The sequence below is a fragment of the Canis aureus genome, chromosome 10, assembly GCF_053574225.1.
Source record: "Canis aureus isolate CA01 chromosome 10, VMU_Caureus_v.1.0, whole genome shotgun sequence".
Classification (NCBI taxonomy): Eukaryota; Metazoa; Chordata; class Mammalia; order Carnivora; family Canidae; genus Canis; species Canis aureus.
The window spans coordinates 18,378,102-18,400,903 of record NC_135620.1 but is presented as its reverse complement, the minus strand read 5'-3'; the positions used below and the strand labels follow the sequence as shown (position 1 = coordinate 18,400,903).

At 38.9% G+C, this 22,802-nt stretch overlaps 1 protein-coding gene across 11 annotated transcripts in view; it reads right to left on the bottom strand.

The window, feature by feature from the left end:
• Positions 1-22,802, bottom strand: part of CCDC192 (coiled-coil domain containing 192) — a 217,183-nt gene that overhangs the window by 37,473 nt on the left and 156,908 nt on the right. For 3 of the 11 annotated variants that reach the window (XM_077911519.1, XM_077911522.1, XM_077911523.1), the window contains exon 8: positions 47-105. The exons of the other annotated variants lie outside the window; for them this stretch is intronic. In XM_077911519.1, coding sequence (XP_077767645.1) covers positions 47-105 — 59 coding nt within the window. The remainder of the gene's footprint in view (positions 1-46; positions 106-22,802) is intronic. 11 annotated transcript variants of the gene reach the window in all.

The following is a 22,802-nucleotide window of genomic DNA, read 5'->3' as shown; positions in this document are numbered from 1 at the left end:
TTAGTGACTTCCTGTAACTAGTAGAATAAACATAATTCCATTTTACCTGTACAGCTGAGTCTAGAATGAGCTGAAATAAGCAGCACTGTTTTATAGGTGCAGTATCTGTAAGAGGAAGAGACACTTCTAGGAAAAGCAAGTGGCATGGAAGTTTCTATATGTTTTTCCAACAAACTCTTACAACACAATTCTAATTTTAAAGCAATGAAGAAACTGAGGCACAGCCAAAATACTAAGATTTGTAGTGGAAGCTGGGATTCGATCCTTATTTTTCATTTTCTATTCTTTCTAAGAATTAGATATTCAAGACATATGTTAAAATGTCTCTGACAAATAATGGAGAAACTTGTATTATTCCACAAATACTGGATAAACTTCATACTAAACACCTGTACAGGTGCTTTTTGGATCTGGCTGGACATTTTTTTCTGGGAATCTGAGGCTACTACTCAAGCATCAGTGGAAACATGAACTTGAGGTTAACCGCTAAGGAGACCTGCTGTCCCATGTGGAATTTAGAGCTCGTTCCCCCTTATTATGCCCATTGTCTTTCCTTTGGAGCATACACACATCCATGATATTTGGATAAATATTCAAAGATAAACATGCAGGGTCTTTTGAGAACTTATTATAATTTTGAAAAAACTGCACACAATGAGTCTGATCCTGTAAGATCAAGATCTGGCCTGAATCTTCAAGCTTGACTATTTGCAAGCTCACAAATGCTCTTTGAATCTGCAGATTCTCTGCTAGCTGATTGGATTTGAATGGATAGTAGCTGAAGTCTCCTTTTTCTCATTGATTCTTTTTTTCTTATTTATTCATTTACTTTTGGTGGGAGGATGTGTATAACAACCTTTCATATTTATGGCTAGCATTAAGAAGCTGTGTATATGCCTTGTAAATTCAGAAGCAGGCCTTCTGCTTGTTGACATTACAGCTTTATGACTAAGCCAACCCCCTGTTGTTCCAGAAACTCTCTCTAAACATTTCCTCTTTTACAAACATTGTGTGAGCTGATAGAGGCTCACTCAGCAGCCTCAAAGCAGAGCCTGTGCTTCTGCTTCTGGGTGTCTTAATCTCCTCAGGCAAATGTCTATTTAGAATGGTTGGTTTTTAGTCCTCTTTTAACCTATCTTAAACCATTTCTTTTGTTTTATTGGAAAGAAGTCTCCCCTATCCCACCTCTACCCTATAAAGAAATGTAGAACAATAAAAAAAAAAATCTAACTTTTAATCTGAAGTTTAAAATTATCAGCATCATCTAACATTTGGAACTAAATTTCAAAACACATCCGTGACTCATGAGTCCTTTATAAATTTTTTATTTTCTTCCTAAAAAGCTAGCTGACTCTAAGAAACCTTTTCTGGACATTATCACTGCCCTGGAATCCAGAGCAGGCGCCACAGAGAAGGCAAAATTTAGGTCAGAGACCCCTTCTCACAGAGCAAGTCTGTTCTTAGATATAACCCATGTGCCGCAGAGCCCCAAGTCTTGTTTAGAAACCACAATTCTGACCTAAGTACTAATTGCTACAGATATACCCTTGAATCTTTTTGGCCACTGTGACTTCCGTAATTTTACCTCCCCCTCCCAACTCCCACCCCAACCCTGTCAGCTGATAGGACAGTGCTAAGGATACAGATCTGGAAATGGGCTCCCCTGTAAGGCTGGTCCTTCAATATCGTGGGTATTTCATGGGATGTAACTGATGGCTGTGCTAGATTAATGTCCATTTTCTCCCTGTCTATCCTACTTGTCCCTTCTCCCCCCACCCCCACTTCATCATTCCTGCAAAACAGGGCTACTTATTTTTGCCTAAAATAGGGCATATTTTTTTCTTTTCTTTTCTTAAATTACTGCACCTATAAACAAGCCCTCTATTACATAGGGAACTCCGATTCTAGTAACCCAGCTCTCCTTCTCTATTAACTAATATTTGGACCATAATAGGAATTCTTTCAGACCATTAAAATATTCTCTAACATGTCTTAAAGCTATCCGGTTGCTAAGTTCCTATGTTAATGATAAAGCTGAAGTTAATTTTTCTTTTAGCTCTCTTAGAAACTGTTACTGTTACACTCCCCAGCAAACTTCTCCTTTGATATCAGGGAGGGGCTAAATTACTGGATAGAATTATGTCATTTAATTACTTCTGAAGCACATTAACCTATGTTTTAGTATTATAAAAGTTACTTTTGAAGTAAAACACATTAGAGGCTGAAAGACTCTTAAATATTTTCACATTCTCAAATAATTTTTTTAAGGGCTTTCCTAAAGTGAAACATCTATTCTAATGCAAAGTTTTGAAAGATAATGAAGGAATGAGAAAATTTTCTAAAGCTAATTCTTAGGAGAACTGAGAAGAGAAAACATTATATATGCCCATTTCTTAAAACTGTATTATTCTAGATATGCATAAGGTTGATTTCCATTAAATGATATTAAAAATCCTCCAAGGCCTTACCTCTTCTTATAAGAGTAGCCTGATTAGACATGCCTGCTTTTACATCAAGAATTGCTCTATTGTTAGCACTTATAACCTGAGAACCTGAACTTACGCATTCAGAACTACCCTACTGGGAATTTAGCTGTGCTTCAATGAAATTGTTCTTCCTAAAAAAAAAAAAAAAAAAAAAAAAGAAATTGTTCTTCCTTCTTCTTATCTTCTGTAATGTGGTGTTACTTCTGCAGACTTTCAGTATGGACTAATTGGAGACAGATATCATATCCCTTTTTGGCAACCTCTCCTCTCTAAGAAACTAATTTTTTATCTCACTTTTTAAAGATCTGTTTTTCGACTGAATATAGAATTTTTTTTTCTTTAAAACTGCTTTAAATAAGATAAGCTTACGTGGATTCTGCCCTAATATGTAGCATATGAGATCCAGTTCAATTAGGTGGAATCAAATGACGGTCAAAGGGGAGGGAACTAGTGTATAATAATATTTATTTTGCTTATTGGCTTATATTAAAAGTCTGTTTAACAGGCATAAGAAACAAAATATAAAACCTGTAAAGGATACAAATTTTATGGAAGAAACACAAAACAAGTTGACTTCAGGTTTCAAACTACATTTTTAAAAATTCATGGTAGACTTGGTTCATAAAGGACATTTTTTTTCCCATTCGAGTTGAATTTTTTTCAATTCAAAGACAGTGTTCTTTAGAAAGAGGAGCCGAGTCCACAGAGTAGGTAGGAGATACTATAATTATTAACCTAGTCACCATGGAAAAAACATTCCAATTGAGCAATTACTTTTAGGTAATTACATCCAGATCCCTCATATTCTGTAGACCATATCTTCTTTGGATTTTTCTTTCATAAACCACAATGCAGAGAGCATGGGGAAAAAAAGGAAAAGAATGCAGGGGCCATGGTAAACTTCTGTTTTCTGAATGAGGAGGACAAAGTCCCATGAGTAAGTCCTGGAGCTTGAGATCAGAACTGAATATCTGAAAGTGACCTCTTACTATGACAAATAAGTGTAATAAACCCCTGTGAGATTCATCAAAAATACAAATGCCTCCATTTCATCATAGATTTACTAAGTCAGCACCTCCTTGAAAAAGGGCCTAGAAATTTAAATTCTACTAATTCTCCGTGTGCCTCTTATCATATGTTAACATTTGAAACCCAAATAAAGCCAGTTCAGATATTAAAAAAAAAAAATTACAGCCAGTTGCCTGAAATTAGGTCTCCTTTTAAGAATATATTTGTAACCTGAGATTAAGCTAAGTTGCCACTGATCATCAGTAATATTTTGTCTGTGAGAACTAGGTCCTTGCTTCTTCTTACCTAGGTATTTTGTTTCTTATAGATCTTGCTTTGGATTGTATTTTTGTGCTCACTTGATCTCTTAGGAAGTGGTCAACACACTAACAATACTCATCAAAGACTTTCTAAAACGGGAAAAGATATAGTTGTCTATGAGAACTAGGTCCTGGACCTAGCCTCAGTCTTTTGATCTCTCCGAGCTTTGATTTTTCTCACCTCTTGGATATGGTTTGGACTCTATCAGGAGCTGTGAAGGTAAGGCCAGTGAGAGGGAATGGCCTGGGTGAGCCCATCAGGAGTGATGGGAGATAGGGTCCTTGGAGAGAACTCACTGCATTTAAAGGAGCCATGACTGTTCAGTTCTAACAAAAGGTTGTCAGGCAAGGATTCAGACCCAGAAATGCCGCAGTGTCCTGCTTTTCCAGAGAAGCTGGAAGTCCTGCTAATAATATGAAATCTCCATTTAACGATCGTTAAATGATTGACATTAATGCAAAATATCCAACATACTTTAAGGAGTAAATAGAGCACTCGGTTAGCAAGATTTAGCCTGTAGGCCTCCTTACGATCCTTTCTAGTTATAAAATCCTTTATATCTCAGCTATCTAGATCTAAGTTACCATAATGGCAATTCCAGGCATGTGGAGACTACCTAAATGGCAACTAGCAGAAAGTAGTTACACGGTCTTTCCTTAAAGATTTAATCCTGCCTCATTTTAAAAGATCTGTATTCATTTTTAAAAGGATGAGTCTAAGAGGGCATTCAATAGAGCAGATTCCTGGTTGTAGAAACTTAAATAGCCCCTCGTCGTTGAACATGTCATGGCTAATGACTATGTCTATGCAGGTAGGTTAGAATTAGATAGGACCAGTAGATCTCAGCAATCAGATTGCCTGTGATTCATTGAGTCTATTGTGTCAGCTTGTACTTCTGTGTTATGTACACTTGCAATAGAGATAGCTAATTAGGACAGATAAACGTTTTAGCTGTGTCTCACTCTTAGTCAAATCATTAAGTCTTCGGAGATCTTCCTTTACCTCCTTATAAATTTATTCAGTCTTCAAAGTTTTGAATTTTCTTTTCTATATTAAATGTTAGATAAATCTAACGCCATCTTGTTGAATTAAAAAAAAAAAAGAGGCCGTTGTGTACTTAGAAAGCTTTGTCTAACATCCTGAGGTGCGCGAGTGTCTCATTTGATTAATTGTCTGACTCTTGATTCAGGCTCAGGTCATGATCTCAGGGTCAGGGGATCAAGCCCCGTGTCTGGCTCCTCACTCAGCAGGGCACTTTCTGGGGATTCTCTCTCTCTCTCTCTCTCTGCCTCTTCATCTGCACCTCCTCCCCCAGAATAAATAGTAAGTCATAAAAAAAAAAGAAAACCTAATTTGATATCCATATATGCAACATTGATACACCATCCCTAAGCATATTTGCATATGAAAGATTCAGTTCAAGAATATTCTCTCCATAGTATTTAGAATGTTAGCACCAAGTTATTAAACTCCTGCCCCTGTGTTCAACTACCCTTTGCTATGTTGAAGAACTGGAAAAATTTGGAAGTTCCATTTGGCATTTCATACCATAGTGACTCATTAAATATTTCCAGATTATTAAAAGCCTAAGTATTTATAGAATGGTGTATTGCCCTGACCACTCATTCTTTTTTTTTTTTTTTTTTTTTTTTAAGGGAGAAAATCTGACTGGGGATCTCTGAAGATATATTGAGAATATGCTTGGATTGAGATGGGCTTCCTTGTTCTGCCACTAATCCCAGGATTGGGGAGAGTAAGACAGAATTTGTTGATTTGCTAGGTGCCAGATGCTTTACACACTTTATTTCTAATCTTACAACCACCCTCCAGAATAGTTATTCCCATGGTATAGCTGAAGAAATTAGTGTCAGCGATAGTAGGGGACTTGTCTGAGCCACTAAACTGGGTTTCAGACCTAATCTGTAAGGCTCTAAAGTCCATATTCTATGCTTTACTTGCTGGTACCTCCCAGGGCTACAGAGTGTAGAGAGAGTTTTCTGGGCCCCATTTTCTTCATCTGTAAACCATGGGAGTTGGACAAGATGATCACTAAGTTCTGTTTGACTTCTAACATCCTATACTGATATTTTAGGGCTCTGTGCTGCAGAGAATATGACTCATGCTTAGGCGAAACCCCCTTTGGATATTTTCAGATACTTCTGATCCTGGCTAAGATTTTCAAACAGGATGTTGACAGATATACTTAGTATTAATCTTGTCTCCCGTAGCATTTGGATGCCTGCCAATTCTTTGTCACTGTGAACAATGGAGAGCATTATTTTCCCTGTTCTTTTATTTTCACATAAACCTACTCTCTACTGTTTCTTTACCTAACCCTGATCCATGGGTTTATACTTAACCAGACTCTTGACTTTTTTTTAATCTTTATTTACACATTTGACCAAATTTTATACAGATTTCTAAGTTTTTAAAAAGAAATCCATAATTATCTAGGTTCTTTTAGAACATCACATGAAACAATGCTGTATCTTCATGAGACTGGACAACAATGATAAGATGATGTCAGAGAACCACTGCTAGTTGCCAAATGAACTGTTAGATTGATGAAGATTAATTTCTCTCCATATCACCTATGTATCTGAAATCTATGTACACACTTGAAAGTACTTCTCATTATAATAGGAATACAAATTAAGCTCACATGAATTATTTTAAGGCATTTGGAAATCTAAGCTGCATCTCAGATAATAGCAACTTGGATTCTAAACCCATTTTGATATAAATTAGAAGGGACTACACATCTGTACTTTTCTCTACTGCTAGTTCCATTCAGGATTTGATCTTTCTAATGATTAGATCTACATGGAAACAAAACTAAACAATGACAACAGCAAAACACAGCCCCTTAACAGTCTCTCTCTCTCTCAAAAAATATATATATTTATATCATATATTATATATATATATATATATATATATAGAGAGAGAGAGAGAGAGAGAGAGTCCATGTGTGGGCAAGTGGGCAGTGGAGGGCCAGAGGGAAAGGGAGAGAGAGAACCCTAAGCAGGCTTCATACTAAGTGCAGAGGGGACCCTGAGATCATGACCTAAGCTGAAATCAAGTGCTGGACACTTAACCAAGTGAGCCACCCAGGCACCCTGCATAACATTTTTTATTCCCATTCCTAATAATGATATTCTGCTAAAAACCGACATGTGTTGACTATTTTCTTTATGCAAGGTGACAATATTGGGTACAGTGAGAGGATACAAATATGGTAACAATGTAATACAATTCCTTTAAAGGTCTTATGGTTTAATAGGTAAGAAATGGACAAAAATTGTTACATAAGCCATAAAAGGGTAAAAGCCATCAAAAGAACATAAGTAAGTGCCTCTGGAGGTCTGAAGAGCTGGCATTTCACCTGGGACTTGAAGATCAGGACAATTTTGGAAGGAACATGAGGAATTAGGGAAAGATATTCCAGATAAAAGAAATAAAACAAAAGCCATTGTGACTTTTATCATTTGACCCTTTCTTTTAAAATTTTCTTCTGTATCCAACCTCTTCCCATACATCCCTCTCTACATGGCTTCCTATTTATCATTTAAGACTCAATGGAAGCCTCATCCTTCAGGAATTCTCCTCCATCCTCTAGGTTATGAATTCAGTTTGATTGAGATTAAGGAATATCTTTCTCAAGTGTTCCTCATTTCATTAAATTAATCTCCTGCAACTTATTTTCACAAGTTAGAATCCTAGAAATCATCTTTGTTACCTTAATTTCCATTCCCACATCCAATTCAACCCATCTCACGAATTCTATTTCCAAAGTAAAGATAAAACCAACTATAGATAAAATATATGGTTTATACATATGAGGAATATTATTCAGCCATAAAAAGGAATGTCATTTTAATGTTTGCTGTGATATGGATTAACCTTGAAAACATTATGTTTAGTGAAATAAGCCAAACACAGAGTAATAAATACTGTATAATTCCACTTATATGAAGTACCCAAAATGGACAAATTCATAGAAACAGAAAGTAGAAATTACCAGGCGCTGGAAGGAAGGATGAGTTATTATGTAACAGGAAGAGAATTTTTGTTGTAAATAATGAAAAAATTTTGAGTATCTATAATAGTGATGGTTACACAATATTGCAAGTATATTAAATGCTCCTGAGTTGTGCACCTACCAATAATTAAGATGACAAATATTTTGTGTATTACACCACAATCAAAAAAATTTTTTAAACGTTAATTAAAATCTGTTCTTTTCAATTCTACTTCTTTGGTCCCAGTCACCACAACCTCTCACATGAATTGCTGAAATCCTTACATTTGAGCTAGTCTCTGTCTATCTTTACACACTCACCCTTTGCTACTTTCCCCTCATTTACTTCTCTCTATGGATGTTAGACTTGTTACTATTATGAAAATCCAAAAAACTGTTTTTCTGAAACAATTTCCAAACTTGCTATTTCCTTTTGGAATGTGCTTTTCTTCTGCCTCTCTGCTTGATTGACTCTTATAATTCATGTTTCAGTTGAAATATCCTCCTATTCTTTTTTTTTTTAGGATTCTATTTATTTATTCATGAGAGACACACAGAGAGGCAGAGACATACACAGAGGGAGGACCATGGGGAGCCTGATGCAGGACTTGTTCCCAGGACCCCAGGATCACGACCTGAGCCAAAGGCAGATGCTCAACCACTGAGCCACTCAGGTACCTCTGTCCTTTCATTGTTAAAGAGATTTTTGCTGACCTACCTACCTCATCAACATATTTTTCATTTCTATTCCAACCTTTATTTTATATCATAGAACTCCACTTATTTATTGCAATAATCTCAATCTGTAACTTTTCTTCTTACCAATATATTTAGCTTGAGCAACCGGGTAGGTGGTAATGCCATTGCCTAAGATGGGAGAAGATAGGAAAAAACCATGTTTGAAGCAGAGTTAAGTTAGAAGGTTAGATAAACAAGAGGAAATATAAAAAGTTCTCCTGAAAACATATGAATCTGGATTCAAAAAGCAAGAGATGGACCAGAGATACAAATGTTGAGATTATTAGGCTATCAGTGATATTTAAGGCCACAAGAATGAACAAAATAATTCAGGGAAAAATTGAAGACTCAGAAGAAGAAGAGGCCTTGAACTAAGTCTTGAAGATCTTTAGAGATTCTATATAGTAGACTTCAACAAATTAGAGAAAGAAGTAACTAATAAGGAAGAAGAAAAGCCAGAATTCCATGAATGGAAATGTGTCAAGAAGAAAGAAGGGGTTATTTATGTTGCATGACACTACAAATTCAAGGAAGGTGAACATAGCAAAGTGAACACTGGGTCTGGCATCATGAAGATTGTTGGGGACCTTGATTAGAGCACTTTCAATGGAACACCATCATCTAAATAGAATGGAAAGAATAAGACTCGTGGAATAAACAGCAAATTGGAGGGAGAGGAGGAAGTGAAAACTGTGTGGAGTTGTTTACCTTAGAATCAGAGTGGGAAAAAGGTACTGAGTGATGAGAAATCAGAGAAAGTTTTTGCAGGGATGTGAGTTACCAACATGTTTCTATGCAGATAGGAATGAGCTGGAAAATAAGAGTATGTGATGCAAGTGTGCAGTAGGGTAAATAGGTGACATACCCAGGAAGGTGAGAACCACAAGGTCAGGATACTAGTAGGAGGGTGGAACCTTGAATGGGAGGAGGAACACTTTTTCCACTGATAAGAAAAAGCAATCAGGAGAACACATGTGACAATATGAAGCAAGAATTTAGATTTGGCAGTGGAAAGATGAGAGAATCCCCTTTTGACGACTTGTGTATTCTCAGTGAATTATAGGTGAGGTCATCAGTTGGGCGTAACGTGGAGGAGCGGAGCAGTTTGAGAAGAGATAGGGAAATATCAGAAAGGGAGACAGAACGTAAAGACTGCTAACTCTGGGAAACGAACTAGGGGTGGTAGAAGGGGAGGAGGGCGGGGGGTGGGAGTGAATGGGTGACGGGCACTGGGTGTTATTCTGTATGTTAGTAAATTGAACACCAATAAAAAATAAAAAAAATAAAAAAAAAAAAAGAGGGTTACAGACAGTTGTTTTGGGGAGTGAGAAAGTAGCTTCCTGAAAAAAAGTTTCTGGCAGTTTTGCTGGGTAAAGTTAAATGCTCATCTGAGGTCTATAATCATGCAAAGTAAAACCAATCAGGCAGGTTTTGTTACTTTGTTGGCAGGAGTGGAGAACAGAGATAGAGGGCTTCCATCAGAGGTTTTGTCAGGCAAGTGATGGAGAGAGGGAATATGAGTAGAAAGATAAGCTGAGGGACACCCGGGTGGCTCAGTGGTTGAGCACCTGCCTTTGGCTCAGGGCGTGATACCGGATTACTGGGATCAAGTCCCGCATTGGACTTCCTGCATGGAGCCTGCTTCTCCCTCTGCCTGTGTCTCTGCCTCTCTCTGTGTGTCTCTCATGAGTAAATAAATAAAATTAAAAAAAAAAAAAAAACATAAGCTGAGGCCAATTCATGGAGGGCTCTGAATGTCAGCTAAAAAAATATGAATTTTATTTCACAGGCAATGGGAAACCATTGAAGTATTTCTGACTATGAGAATGATATTAACTAAAACAGTACATAATTATTCTTCCTTTAATGTAAAGTGCTGAGATGTTTGAATAAAAGAAACAAGACCATTGGTGAAAGAACAGGGATTAGATAATCATGATCTAAATGAAAGTAAGCAGCAGTTGACTTGAGCCAGACCACTTAAGGTTAAATTTCTAAGAGATCTTGGTATCTGTGGAAACCAAACTAACTTGATGGGAACATCATGCCACAGGGGAGAGAATTCTAACCTGTGTGAGGATTAGGCAGGATATTACCTGAATATCTGTCTATAATCTGTCTGGATATTATCTAAATAAATGTCTGGAAGCAGATATACATCAAGGGATATATTGGTCAGTCACTAAATGAGTGAGAACCCAAGATGTCACCTGATGTACTGAAACCAAATAAATAATCAGAAGATTACTGACCAGTGATAAAGCCAGAGGATGTCAGGAAGAATTCAGGAAGCGGTCCGCATGCTGGTGAGAGTTAGAGTGGCTCAAGACATAGACTATGGCCAACACAAGAATGCTAGGTACTGGTCCAAAGTGCTAAGTAGGGCAGGGAGACCAGCCAGTTTAAAGAGTAGATATAAAGGACTTTGGAACTAATGGTCAGTTCAGTTTTACAGGATTGGCCAATTTAATGACAAATCTCTGACTTGAATTATGGGTGCCAGATTTTAAGCCATCTAACTATATGTACACGGCATTGGTAATAGTTGAAATGGTAAAGTGAAAAATCACAAAATAACACATTTGGAGATAAGTCAGAATCAACCTATTATGTGCAGAACAACAAGTAATAGTTCAAATCAATCCCAGGATTTGATAATCTACTTCAACCTGGGAGCCGGTAGCTGTGCTAGCAAGTCCATAGGTATCACTGGCAATCTGAAAGTATAATTTGTCCCCTGGTAAATCTGTCACATGGATTGGTTTAGAATATTTAACTTAATAAGTAATCTCATTCCATCACCTAGCAATTCATAAACATATTAAGCAATACAACACCAGGACAGGATCCCATTAAGTTTTATTCAGTATCCATCCATCCAACATTTCATGACCATCAAGCATCAGACACTGTGCTAGGCTGTGCATACAAAGAAAAATAAGACACCATCTCTTGTTTCTCTTTAAGAAATCTCCAGTCTATTGGTGAAAAAAGAAAGAATAAACAAAAAGATACTTATAATAGATGTTATGATTTTGGTATACTTAAGATTTTTTGGTTTCCTAAGTCATGGGAAGACCAAAGAGTGGGTGGGGAGATGGTAGTGGTGGTGGAAATAGTTGCAAAAGAGGTTCTGAAGAAGATCAGAAGACAGAAGAGGGCGAGGATAAGGATTGGGGTAAAAGGTTATGGCCTTAGAAAGAGGAAGTGGCTAGTGCAAAGCCTTTAGGTCCCAAGCAGAATGGTACTTTAGGAAACATTCCTAGTTGCTGCATATGGTTGTCGTATTTCAATTAGGTTCGAATTCTGCTCATTTAATGTAGATTTTATTTCTCTAGTGTTAACTTTTCATTATGTTTTTCCCTCCCGTGATTTGAAGTTCAATCTAGTTTTTTTTTAATAATGGATGCATGTAATAACTCTAGGAATAATATAAATAAAATTTCACCAAAATAGAAATACATATGTGAAACCAGTCATTAAGAAAGGGTAAGAGTATTTATTTATTACTTTAAATTAACCAAAAGGTAAACTGATGTCATTGAGGCAATAAAAGACTGTAGGCCTATCACTTTTCTTTGGGAATGTTTTTAAAGGACCAAAGCCTTTTTATATAACGTAAATAAGAGTGTTCATCAGCATGTGCTCATGGGGAAGGAAAAAAGGAAACCTCAAGTCAGTTTCCATTTCCTTAAGAATTTATTCTGAACTGAATTCTTAGCATCTTGGTACTGCTTTATTGACAAATAAATTAAGGTGCTTTATTCCACTTGCCAATATTCCCACATATACATTATTGCTTAGAGCCCACAGCTTCTGCTAAATAAATTACTTTCCTTTGGCCTTAGATCAAAAGTAACTTCAAAAGAAGGACATCCTTTCTCAAATTCAATTACTGGCTCTTGGGACTTATATGGAAAAGTTATGATTATGAAAAAGAAAAGATCAGCTACTTGCATCTGGAAATGTTTATAGCATTAAGATAGATGGATTATATAAAGTCTAGTTCTAATATTTTCTTAGGAGACAATTAATGAAAGATAAGCCCTATGTCTCACTTTCAGAGTAGGCGGCTCTATGTTTCCCTCAGTGTCTCCTGACAGTCTCCTGGATTTGTGGTGCTAATTACACTCCACTAACTTTCTCTTCTAAGAGCCCATGACTCTTTGCTGCTAAGATCTACAAGTAAAATCAATCAGATAAATGTGGCATTTACAGTATCTCATGAAAATTTTTTAAAACTCTTAGTGATAATATATCTGAGATTCTGTAGCACAATCCTGATTTCAAATAATTTTTGTTAAAGATTTGATTTATTTATTTGAGAGCTAGATAGAGCACAGGAGCACGAGAAGGGGTGGGGGCAGAGGGTGAGGGAGAAGAAGACACTCTGCTGAGCAGGAAGCTAGAGGTGACAGGGCAATCTCAGCACCCTGGGATCATGACCTGAGCTGAAGGCAGGTGCTTAACTGACTGAGTCACCCAGACACTCCCTGATTTCAAAAATTTTGAGTATGAATGTAAATTTATATGCTAGATCTTATGTCAGTTGGTATCTTGATTTTTAGTTCTAGTAATATGATCTCTCCAGATCTGTGAGATATTAAAACTTTGAAATGAAAAGTATATTTTAAAATAATTCTCCTTTTTTATTTATTTATTTATGATAGTCACAGAGAGAGAGAGAGGCAGAGACACAGGCAGAGGGAGAAGCAGGCTCCATGCACCAGGAGCCCGATGTGGGATTCGATCCCGGGTCTCCAGGATCGCGCCCTGGGCCAAAGGCAGGCGCCAAACCACTGCGCCACCCAGGGATCCCAATAATTCTCCTTTTAAAACTCCAGGTAGTCCTTGAAAGATGGTAAATAAAATTTTATATGGATTAACATTATATGTAACTTTAAATGAAAATGAGTAGTATCTGGTTGTGGCATACCTTACAAAAAATAAAATAAGAGCATATCGAAAATTAACTACCTTTTATCAAAAAGTTACTTAGCAACCTGGGATAAGCCCAAACATTTTGGCACTCTTATAGATTAGATTTACCCTAAAGTGCCATGAAAATTGTTTCTGTGGTCAGCTGGGATAAAGAGACTGGAAGGGACTCTATCAAATAGGTTGTTGACCTATTGGGATCAGTTTAGAGGATGAGACTTTTACTTGAAGTCAGAATCCTCTTATACATAGCTCAGTGTAATAAAAATTTTATTGCCTATTTACCTTGTAAATTTAGGAATATAAGAATGAAGGTAATGGTAGGATTCTATACAACTAGGAAGGTTTTATCCTATTGACCTCAGTCTTGTAAGTGCTTTTTCTGCCTTTGAGGACTCATAATTTATAATTCTTGTTTCTGTCCATTCATGAAACATACATGTACCTTGCCACCATCTGTTTTGTATCCTTTTATTTCCTTGGCCTCAGAAATTTCACCTTTTGAATTTATAATTGATCACTTGATAACAATTCAAGATCAGTTATGTCTGAGGGCTCTGCCCACCTTTGTTTGTCAAGTCCTATTCAAAATCCCCTGGAGTGGGAACAGAGCTCTTTCCTTATTCGTTAGGGAGAGCCAATGAAAGAAATGGGCCCTTGGACCATGTCTAGACCATCTTTGTTGAGCAGATATTCTAACAGTGGGCCTAGGTTGAGATGACAGCTTGGCCTGGCAGGACTTCTAGGTCTTACTGGAAAAGCAGAGCAACATTCTCAGCTATAATTTTTGGGATTAAGGAAAGTATCTATAGAAGAGCAAGAACATTCTCAGATCTTACAGGAATCATTATGCCAGCATAATTAACATATTTCTCCTATATCCAATTGCCTATTAAGCAAATCAGGAATAATGTTGTTCCTCTTGATTCACTTTTTTAAAAAAAAGATTTTATGTATGTATGTATGTGAGAGAGAGAGAGAGAGAGAGAGAAGGAGCAGGAGCATAGGGAGAAGCAGACATCCCCCTGAGCTGGGAGCCAGATGTGTGTCTCAATCCCAGAACCTTGAGGTTGTGACCTGAGCCAAAGGCAGATGCTTAACTGACTGAGCTACCCAGCCACCTCTGGCATGCACTCTTGAATTCTTCTTAGTTGGGGGAGGGCAAGATGGTGGAGGAGTGGGGTCCCCAACTCACCTGGCCCCACCAACTTACCTAGGTAACTTTCAAATCATCCTGAAAACCTATGAATTCGACCTGAGATTTAGAGAACAGCTGGAATGCTATAGAGAAAAGGGTTTTCTCTTTTAACAAAATAGTAAGGCGGAAAAAAAATTAAAAAGAATCCAGTGGGGGGGGCCCCCTCGAGGAGCCGGGCTTAGGCCAGGCAGCGAAAGCCCCCGCACAGGGAGGCCCCGCCCCGGACAAGCAGGAACTTTAAAAATCCGCCCCGGAGTCCTCCTGGAGGGAAAGGCGCTGAGCGGGGAGCCCGGGCGGAGCCGCGGAGGGGCCGTGGGGCCTCCAGCCTCCCGGGGTCACTGGCAGGACGTGCGCCCGGGGCAGGGCGCCCCACACCCCGCGGGCCGAGCGCGGGAAAGGGCTGGAGCGCCCGGCGGGGCCTCGGGGAGCAGCCGGGCGGGCGGGCGGGGGCTCCGGGCGGAGGGGGCTGCGCCCTGCTGCCTTCGGGAGCCGCGGCCCCGGGAGCGACCCCAGCAGCGCAGGCCCCGGAGCCCAGGGCGCGGGGGACACGGCCGGGACCCTGCGCTCCCCCCGGGACGGGGAGGCGGGGAGGCGGGGAGGCGGGGAGGGCCCGGGACGGCGGGGACGCTCCTGCCGCCGCCGCCGGGCGCCCCCGAGCTGTGCGGGGCCGCGCCCCCCGCCCCGGAGCATCCAGGCCAGTGCGGACGGGGAGCTGCGGTCGGTACCGCGGGAGCTGACGCCGGGGCTGGGGACCCGGCCGCCGCCAGGGGGGTTGTCCCTCCTGGGTCACCCTGCGCCTGGGAGGGGCGGGGCCGCCAGGGGACGGGGCCTCACGGGGTCAGCAGCAGGGGCGGAGCATCTCCCCAGGTGCACACACCTGAGAACCGGCTCAGCAGGCCCCGCCCCAGAAGACCAGCTGGAAGGACGGGGAAGGGCAAGTTCTCCACCCAGCAGCGCTGTGAAGCTCCAGGGGAAGTGCAGGGATTTACAGTGTATAGAACCAGAGGGTACCTCTCTTTTTTTCTTCCTTTTTCCAGTACAACTCGTTTATATATCAGACTGTAAATATCCATTTTTTCTCTTTTCCCACCTTAACTACAATATTTTACCACCTCTTCATTTTTAACTTTCTTCCTTTTTGACTTTCATATTTCTACAATTATAAGTCTTAGATATATTTTCCACTTCTGGATTCCCTTCAACATGTTCAATTTAATTTTGGGAGATATACAAGATAATGCTTTTTTTGTTTTATGTTTTTTGTTTTCTCTGCCTCATTTTGTTCTACAATGGCACAAGATAATACCTTCTAAAACATGACCAGCATGTACCCAGAACCAAGTGGTATACTGTGCTGGTTCATTCTGTGAGATTCCTCATTCCCATTCTGCCCTCCCCCCCCTCTTTTATCTCATTTATGTTTTGGTGGCCAATGTTGGGGCTTTCTACAAGTATTTGTGGTTTATATAAATTTGAGACTGAGCATCTTCTAACATATAGAATTTAATATACTAGAAATAAGAGGGTCACCCTCTAAAACCCCTCAGGTAGACTACATTCCCCATCCACTACGACTTCATCACCACCACCATCTCCCAGCCCCCACCTTTTTTTTCTCGTTTTCTTTTTCTTTTTTCTATGTCTTTTTGTGTTTTTCTTTTCTCTTCTTCTTTAGGATTCCTGGCCTTTTATTTTTTACTACTTTGTTTTAAAATATGTTTTTCACTTTAGTGGTCCTTTTGTTTTATTTCATTTTGATCTTTGTTTTCAATTTCTGGTCTCTGACCTCGGCAGAATCATCTAGGGGGTAATTTACTTAGGTTGTGGTTGATATTCTTGTCTTAGGCCACTCATACAGCCACTGTGCACTGGGCAAAATGACTAGAAAGAAGAACTCACCACAAAAGAAGAATCAGAAACAGTACTCTCTGCCACAGAGTTACAGATTTTGGATTTCAATTCGATGTCAGAAAGCCAATTCAGAAGCACAATTATAAAGCTACTGGTGGCTCTGAAAAAGGCATAAAGGAATCAAGAGACTTCATGACTACAGAATTTAGATCTAATCAGGCTGAAATTAAAAGTCAATTAAATGAGATGCAATCCCAACTGGAGGTCCTAACGATGAGGGTTAATGGTAGAAGAAAGAGTGAATGACAGAAGACAAGTTCATGGCAAGGAAGAAAGCTGAGAAAAAAAGAGAAAAACAATTAAAAGGCCATGAAGAATGGTTAAGGGAAATAAATAACAGCCTCAGAAGGAAAAAAATCTACGTATAATTGGGGTTGCAGAGGGCACCAAGAAGGACAGAGGGCCAGAAAACATATTTGAACAAATCATAGCTGAGAACTTCCCTAATTTGGGGAAGGAAACAGGCATTCTGATCCAGGAGATAGAAAAGTCCCTCTGTAAAATCAATAAAAACCATTCAACACCTCGACATTTAATAGTGAAACTTGCAAATTCCAAAGATAAAGAGAAAATCCTTAAAGCAGCAAGAGACAAGAAATTCTTAACTTATATGGTGAGAAATATCAGATTAACAGCAGACCTCTTCACAGAGACCTGGCAGGCCAAAAGGGCTGACAAGATATATTCAGGGTCCTAAATGAGAAGAACATCCAGCCAAGAATATTTTATTGAGCCAGGCTGTCATTCAGAATAGAAGGAGAGATTAAGAGCTTCCAAGATAGGCAGAAACTGAAAGAATATGTGACCACCAAACCAGCTCTGCAAGAAATATTAAGGGGGACCCTGTAAAAGAAAGAGGAAGCTCAAAGAAATAATTCACAAAAACAGTGATTGAATAGGTATTACGATGACACTAAATTCATATTTTTCAATAGTAACTCTAAATGTGAATGGGCTAAATGATCCTGTCAAAAGACGCAGAATTTAAGAGTGGATAAAAAAGCAAGACCCATCTATTTGCTGTCTACAAGAGACTCATAGACCAAAGGACACCTCCAGCCTGAAAATGAAAGGTTGGAGAACCATTTACCATTCAAATGGTCCTCAAAAGAAAGCTGGGGTAGAAAAAAAACAAAAATAAACAAAAACAAAAAAAAACAAAAAAAACAAAAAAAAGAAAGCTGGGGTAGCCATCCTCATATCAGATAAATTACAGTTTATCCCAAAAACTGTAGTAAGAGATGAAGAGGCACACTATATCATACTTAAAGGATCTATCCAAAAAGAGGACCTAACAATCATGAATATTGATGCCCCTAATGTGGGAGCTGCCAAATATATCAATCAACTAAAAACTAAAGTAAAGACATACTTAGATAATAATACACTAATACTGGGAGACTTCAACATGGCACTTCCTGTGAATGACAGATCTTCTTAGTACAACATCTCCAAAGAAACAAGGACCTTAAATGATACACTGGACCAGATGGATTTCACAGATATATACAGAACTTTCCATCCTAAAGAAACTGCATACACATTCTTCTCAAGGCCACAGGGAACTTTCTCCAGAATAGACCACATATAGGGTCACAATCAGGTTTCAACTGATATGAAAAGATTGGGATTATCCCCTGCATATTTTCAGACCACAATGCTTTGAAAGTAGAACTCAATCACAGGAAGAAATTTGGAAGAAACTCAAACACATGGAGGTTAAAGAGCATCCTGCTAAAAGATGAAAGGGTCAACCAGGAAATTAGAGAATTAAAAAGATTCATTGAAACTAATGAAAATGAAGATACAACCTTTCAAAATCTTTGGACACAGCAAAAGCAGCCCTAAGAGGAAAATACATCGCAATACAAGCATCCCTCAAAAAATTGGAAAAAACTCAAATACACAAGCTAACCTCACACCTAAAGGAACTGGAGAAAGAATAGCAAATAAAACCTACACCCAGCAGAAGAAGAGAGTTAATAAAGATTCGAGCAGAACTCAATAAAATAGAGACCAGAGGAACTGTAGAATAGATCAACAATACCAGGAGTTCGTTCTTTGAAAGAATTAATAAGATAGATAAACCATTAGCCAGCCTTATTAAATCAAAGGAGAAAAGACTCTAGTTAATAAAATCACAAATGAAAAAGGAGAGATCACAACCAATATCAAAGAAATACAAACAATTTTAAAAACATATTATAAGCAGCTATATGCCAATAAATTAGGCAATCTAGAAGAAATGGATGCATTTCTGGAAAACCACAAACTACCAAAACTGGAATAGGAAGAAGAAATAGAAAACCTGAACAGGCCAAAAACCAGCAAGGAAGCTGAAGTAGTCATCAAAAACCTCCCAAGACCCAAAAGTCCAGAGCCAGATGGTTTCTCAGGAATTCTATCAAACGTTTAAAGAAGAAACAATACCTATTCTACTAAAGCTGTTCTGAAAGATAGAAAGGGATGGAATACTTCCAAATTTATTCTATGAGACCAGCATCACCGTAATTCCAAAACCAGACAAAGACCCCACCAAAAAGAATTATATAGACCAATATCCCTGATGAACACAGATGCAAAAATTCTCAACAAGATACTAGCCAATAGGATCCAACAATACATTAAGAAGATTATTCACCTTGACCAAGTGGGTTTTATCCCCGGGATGCAAGGCTGGTTCAATACTTGTAAAGCAATCAACATGATAGGTCATATCAACAAGAGAAAAAACAAGACCCATATGATCCTCTCAGTAGATGCAGAGAAAGCATTTGACAAAATACAGCATCCATTCCTGATCAAAACTCTTCAGAGGGTAGGGATAGAGGGAATATTTCTCAGCATCTACAAAAAGCCCACAGCAAATATCATTCTCAATGGGGAAACACTAGGAACCTTTCCCCTAAGATCAGGAACACAGCAGGGATGTCCACTCTCCCCACTGCTATTCAACATAGTACTAGAAGTCCTAGCCTCAGCAATCAGAAAACAAAAAGAAATAAAGGGCACTCAAATTGGCAAAGAAGAAGTCAAGCTCTCCCTCTTTGCAGACGACATGATACTGTACATAGAAAACCCAAAAGACTCCACCCCAAGATTGGCAGAACTCATATAGCAATTCAGCAGTGAGGCAGGATACAAAATCAATGCCCAGAAATCAGTGGCATTTCTATACCCTAACAATGAGACTGAAGAAAGAGAAATTAAGGAGTCAATCCCATTTATAATTGCACCCAAAAGCATAAGATACCTAGGAATAAACCTAACCAAAGAGATAAAGGATCTATACCCTAAAGACTACAGAACACTTCTGAAAGAAATTGAGGAAGACACCAAGAGATGGAAAAATATTCCATGCTCATGGATTGGAAGAATTAATATTGTGAAAATGTCAATGCTACCCAGGGTAATTTCCACATTCAGTGCAATCCCTATCAAAATACTGTGGACTTTCTTCAGAGAGTTGGAACAAATCATCTTAAGATTTGTGTGGAATTAGAAAAGACCACGAATAGCCAGGGGAATATTAAAAAAGAAAACCGGAGCCGGGGGCATCACAATGCCAGATTTCAGGTTGTACTACAAAGCTGTGATCATCAAGACACTGTGGTACTGGCACAAAAACAGACACACAGATCAATGGAACAGAATAGAGAATCCAGAAATGAGCTCTCAACTCTATGGTCAACTAATATTCAACAAAGCAGCAAAGACTATCCACTGGAAAAAGGACAGTCTCTTTAATAAATGATGCTGGGAAAATTGGACAGCTATGTGCAGAAGAATGAAACTAGACCACTCTCTTTCACCATACACAAAGATAAACTCAAAATGGATGAAAGATCTAAATGTGAGACAAGAATCCAGCAAAATCCTAGAGGAGAACACAGGCATAACCCTTTTTGAACTTGGCCACAGTCTACATCATACCACCCTGAACGTGCCCGATCTCATCTGAACTTGGCCACAGGTACTTTTTGCAAGATACATCTATGAAGGGAAGGAAAACAAGAGCAAAAGTGAACTATTGGGACTTAATCAAGATAAAAAGCTTCTGCACAGCAAAAGAAGCAGTCAACAAAACTAAAAGACAACCTACGGAATGGAAGAAGGTATTTTCAAATGACATATCAGATAAAGGACTAGTATTCAAGATCTATAAAGAACTTGTTAAACTCAACATCAAAGAAACAAACAATCCAATCATGAAATGGGCAAAAAACATGAACAGAAATTTCACAGAGGAAGACATAGACATGGCCAACAAGCACATGGGAAAATGTTTCGCATCACTTGCCATCAGGGAAATACAAATCAAAACCACAATGAGATACCACCTCACACCAGTGAGAATGGGGAAAATTAACCAGACAGGAAACCACAAATATTGGAGAGGATGTGGAGAAAGGGGAACCCTCTTGCCCTGTTGGTGGGAATGTGAACTGGTGCAGCCACTCTGGAAAACTGTGTGGAGGTTCCTCAAAGAGTTAAAAACAGAACTGCCCTATGACTCAGCAATTGCACTGCTGGAATTTACCCCAAAGAAACAGATGCAGTGAAACGGCAGGACACCTGCACCCTGATGTTTCTAGCAGCAATGTCCACAAGAGCCAAACTGTGGAAGGAGCCTCAGTGTCCATCGATGGATGAATGGATAAAGTAAACGTGGTCTATGTATACAATGGAATATTACTCAGCCATTAGAAATGACGAATACCCACCATTTGCTTCAACCTGGATAGAACTGGAGAGTATTATGCTGAGTGAAGTAACTCAATCAGAGAAGGAAAAACATTATATGGTCTCATTCATTTGGGGAATATAAAAAATAGTGCAAGGGATTATAGGGGAAAGGATAGAAAATGAGTGGGAAATATCAGTGAAGATGACAGAACATGAGAGACTCCTAACTCTGGGAAATGAACAAGGGGTAGTGAAAGGGGACATGGGGGGGGCGGGGTGACTGGGTGACGGGCCCTGAGGGGGCCACTTGATGGGATGAGCTCTGGGTGTTATGCTATATATAGGCAAATCGAACTCCAATAAAAAATATACACAAGGGATCCCTGGGTGGCGCAGCGGTCTGGCGCCTGCGTTTGGCCCAGGGCGCGATCCTGGAGACCCGGGATCGAGTCCCACGTTGGGCTCCCGGTGCATGGAGCCTGCTTCTCCTCTGCCTGTGTCTCTGCCTCATTCTCTCTCTCTCTGTGACTATCACAAATAAATAAAAATTAAAAAAAAAATTAAAAAATATATATATACACAAAAATTAAAAAAAAATTCTTCTTAGTTACATATTTTTGTCCAGCATCAAATTGTGGCTTTATTTGATTGAGGAATGTAGAAGTGTAGTAAGATAATCTGGTCCAAGGCAGTGTATCTTTAAAAACAAATATTCTAATAGACCACTACAATGTGCATTGGGGTATATATCTAATATATGTAGAAGAGTGTAATATCTAACCCTATCCTAACACCAGAAATCTTCTGCCTTTAAACAAAAGGCACTCACTTGTCCAGTGGAATCCTGTTCTGTGTATCCTTTCTCAATTTGATGAGCTCAAGCCTCCCCAAGGTATCCACTTACTCCAAATTTATTCATATGACTAACATAGCTATTCTCTACTTCAACCTCCTATCAGGAAACATTGAGTCAATAAGTGAAATAATATTGAGGTTTCTGGGGAATGCAGGAGAGAACATTTTTCTATTTGGGCACCAAGATATTTGTACCAGGAAAAGCTACATTGGTGTTCCAGCTGGCTGATAACTGTCTGCAACCCCAAATTCTCCAACTCATTTTATGTTGACAAACGTCCCTCTGTTGGTGTTTGACAAAGGAACGTTCAACTGCTTCTCTGCAAATTGCTTGGAAGGAAGCACCTTCCTTCTCAGCTCTAATATGGTTTATTTAACAGCAATGCCAAACAGCACATGCTCTCCTAGAGATCATAGCAGTCTCCGTGGTTAAGTAGGAAACCTTTGAAACTGATCAAGCTCCAATTCCCATGTGCCTTGTTTGACATTAACTGCTGCTTGCCCTTTTATCCAACTTCTCTGGATACAGAAGCCAGGCGACTTAAAAAAAAAAAAAAAAAATTCCTAAGGGATGGACAGAAGGAAGGGACCCTATTTCCTGATAATAGTAGAATTCCAAAATTAGTCTTACAAACAAAGG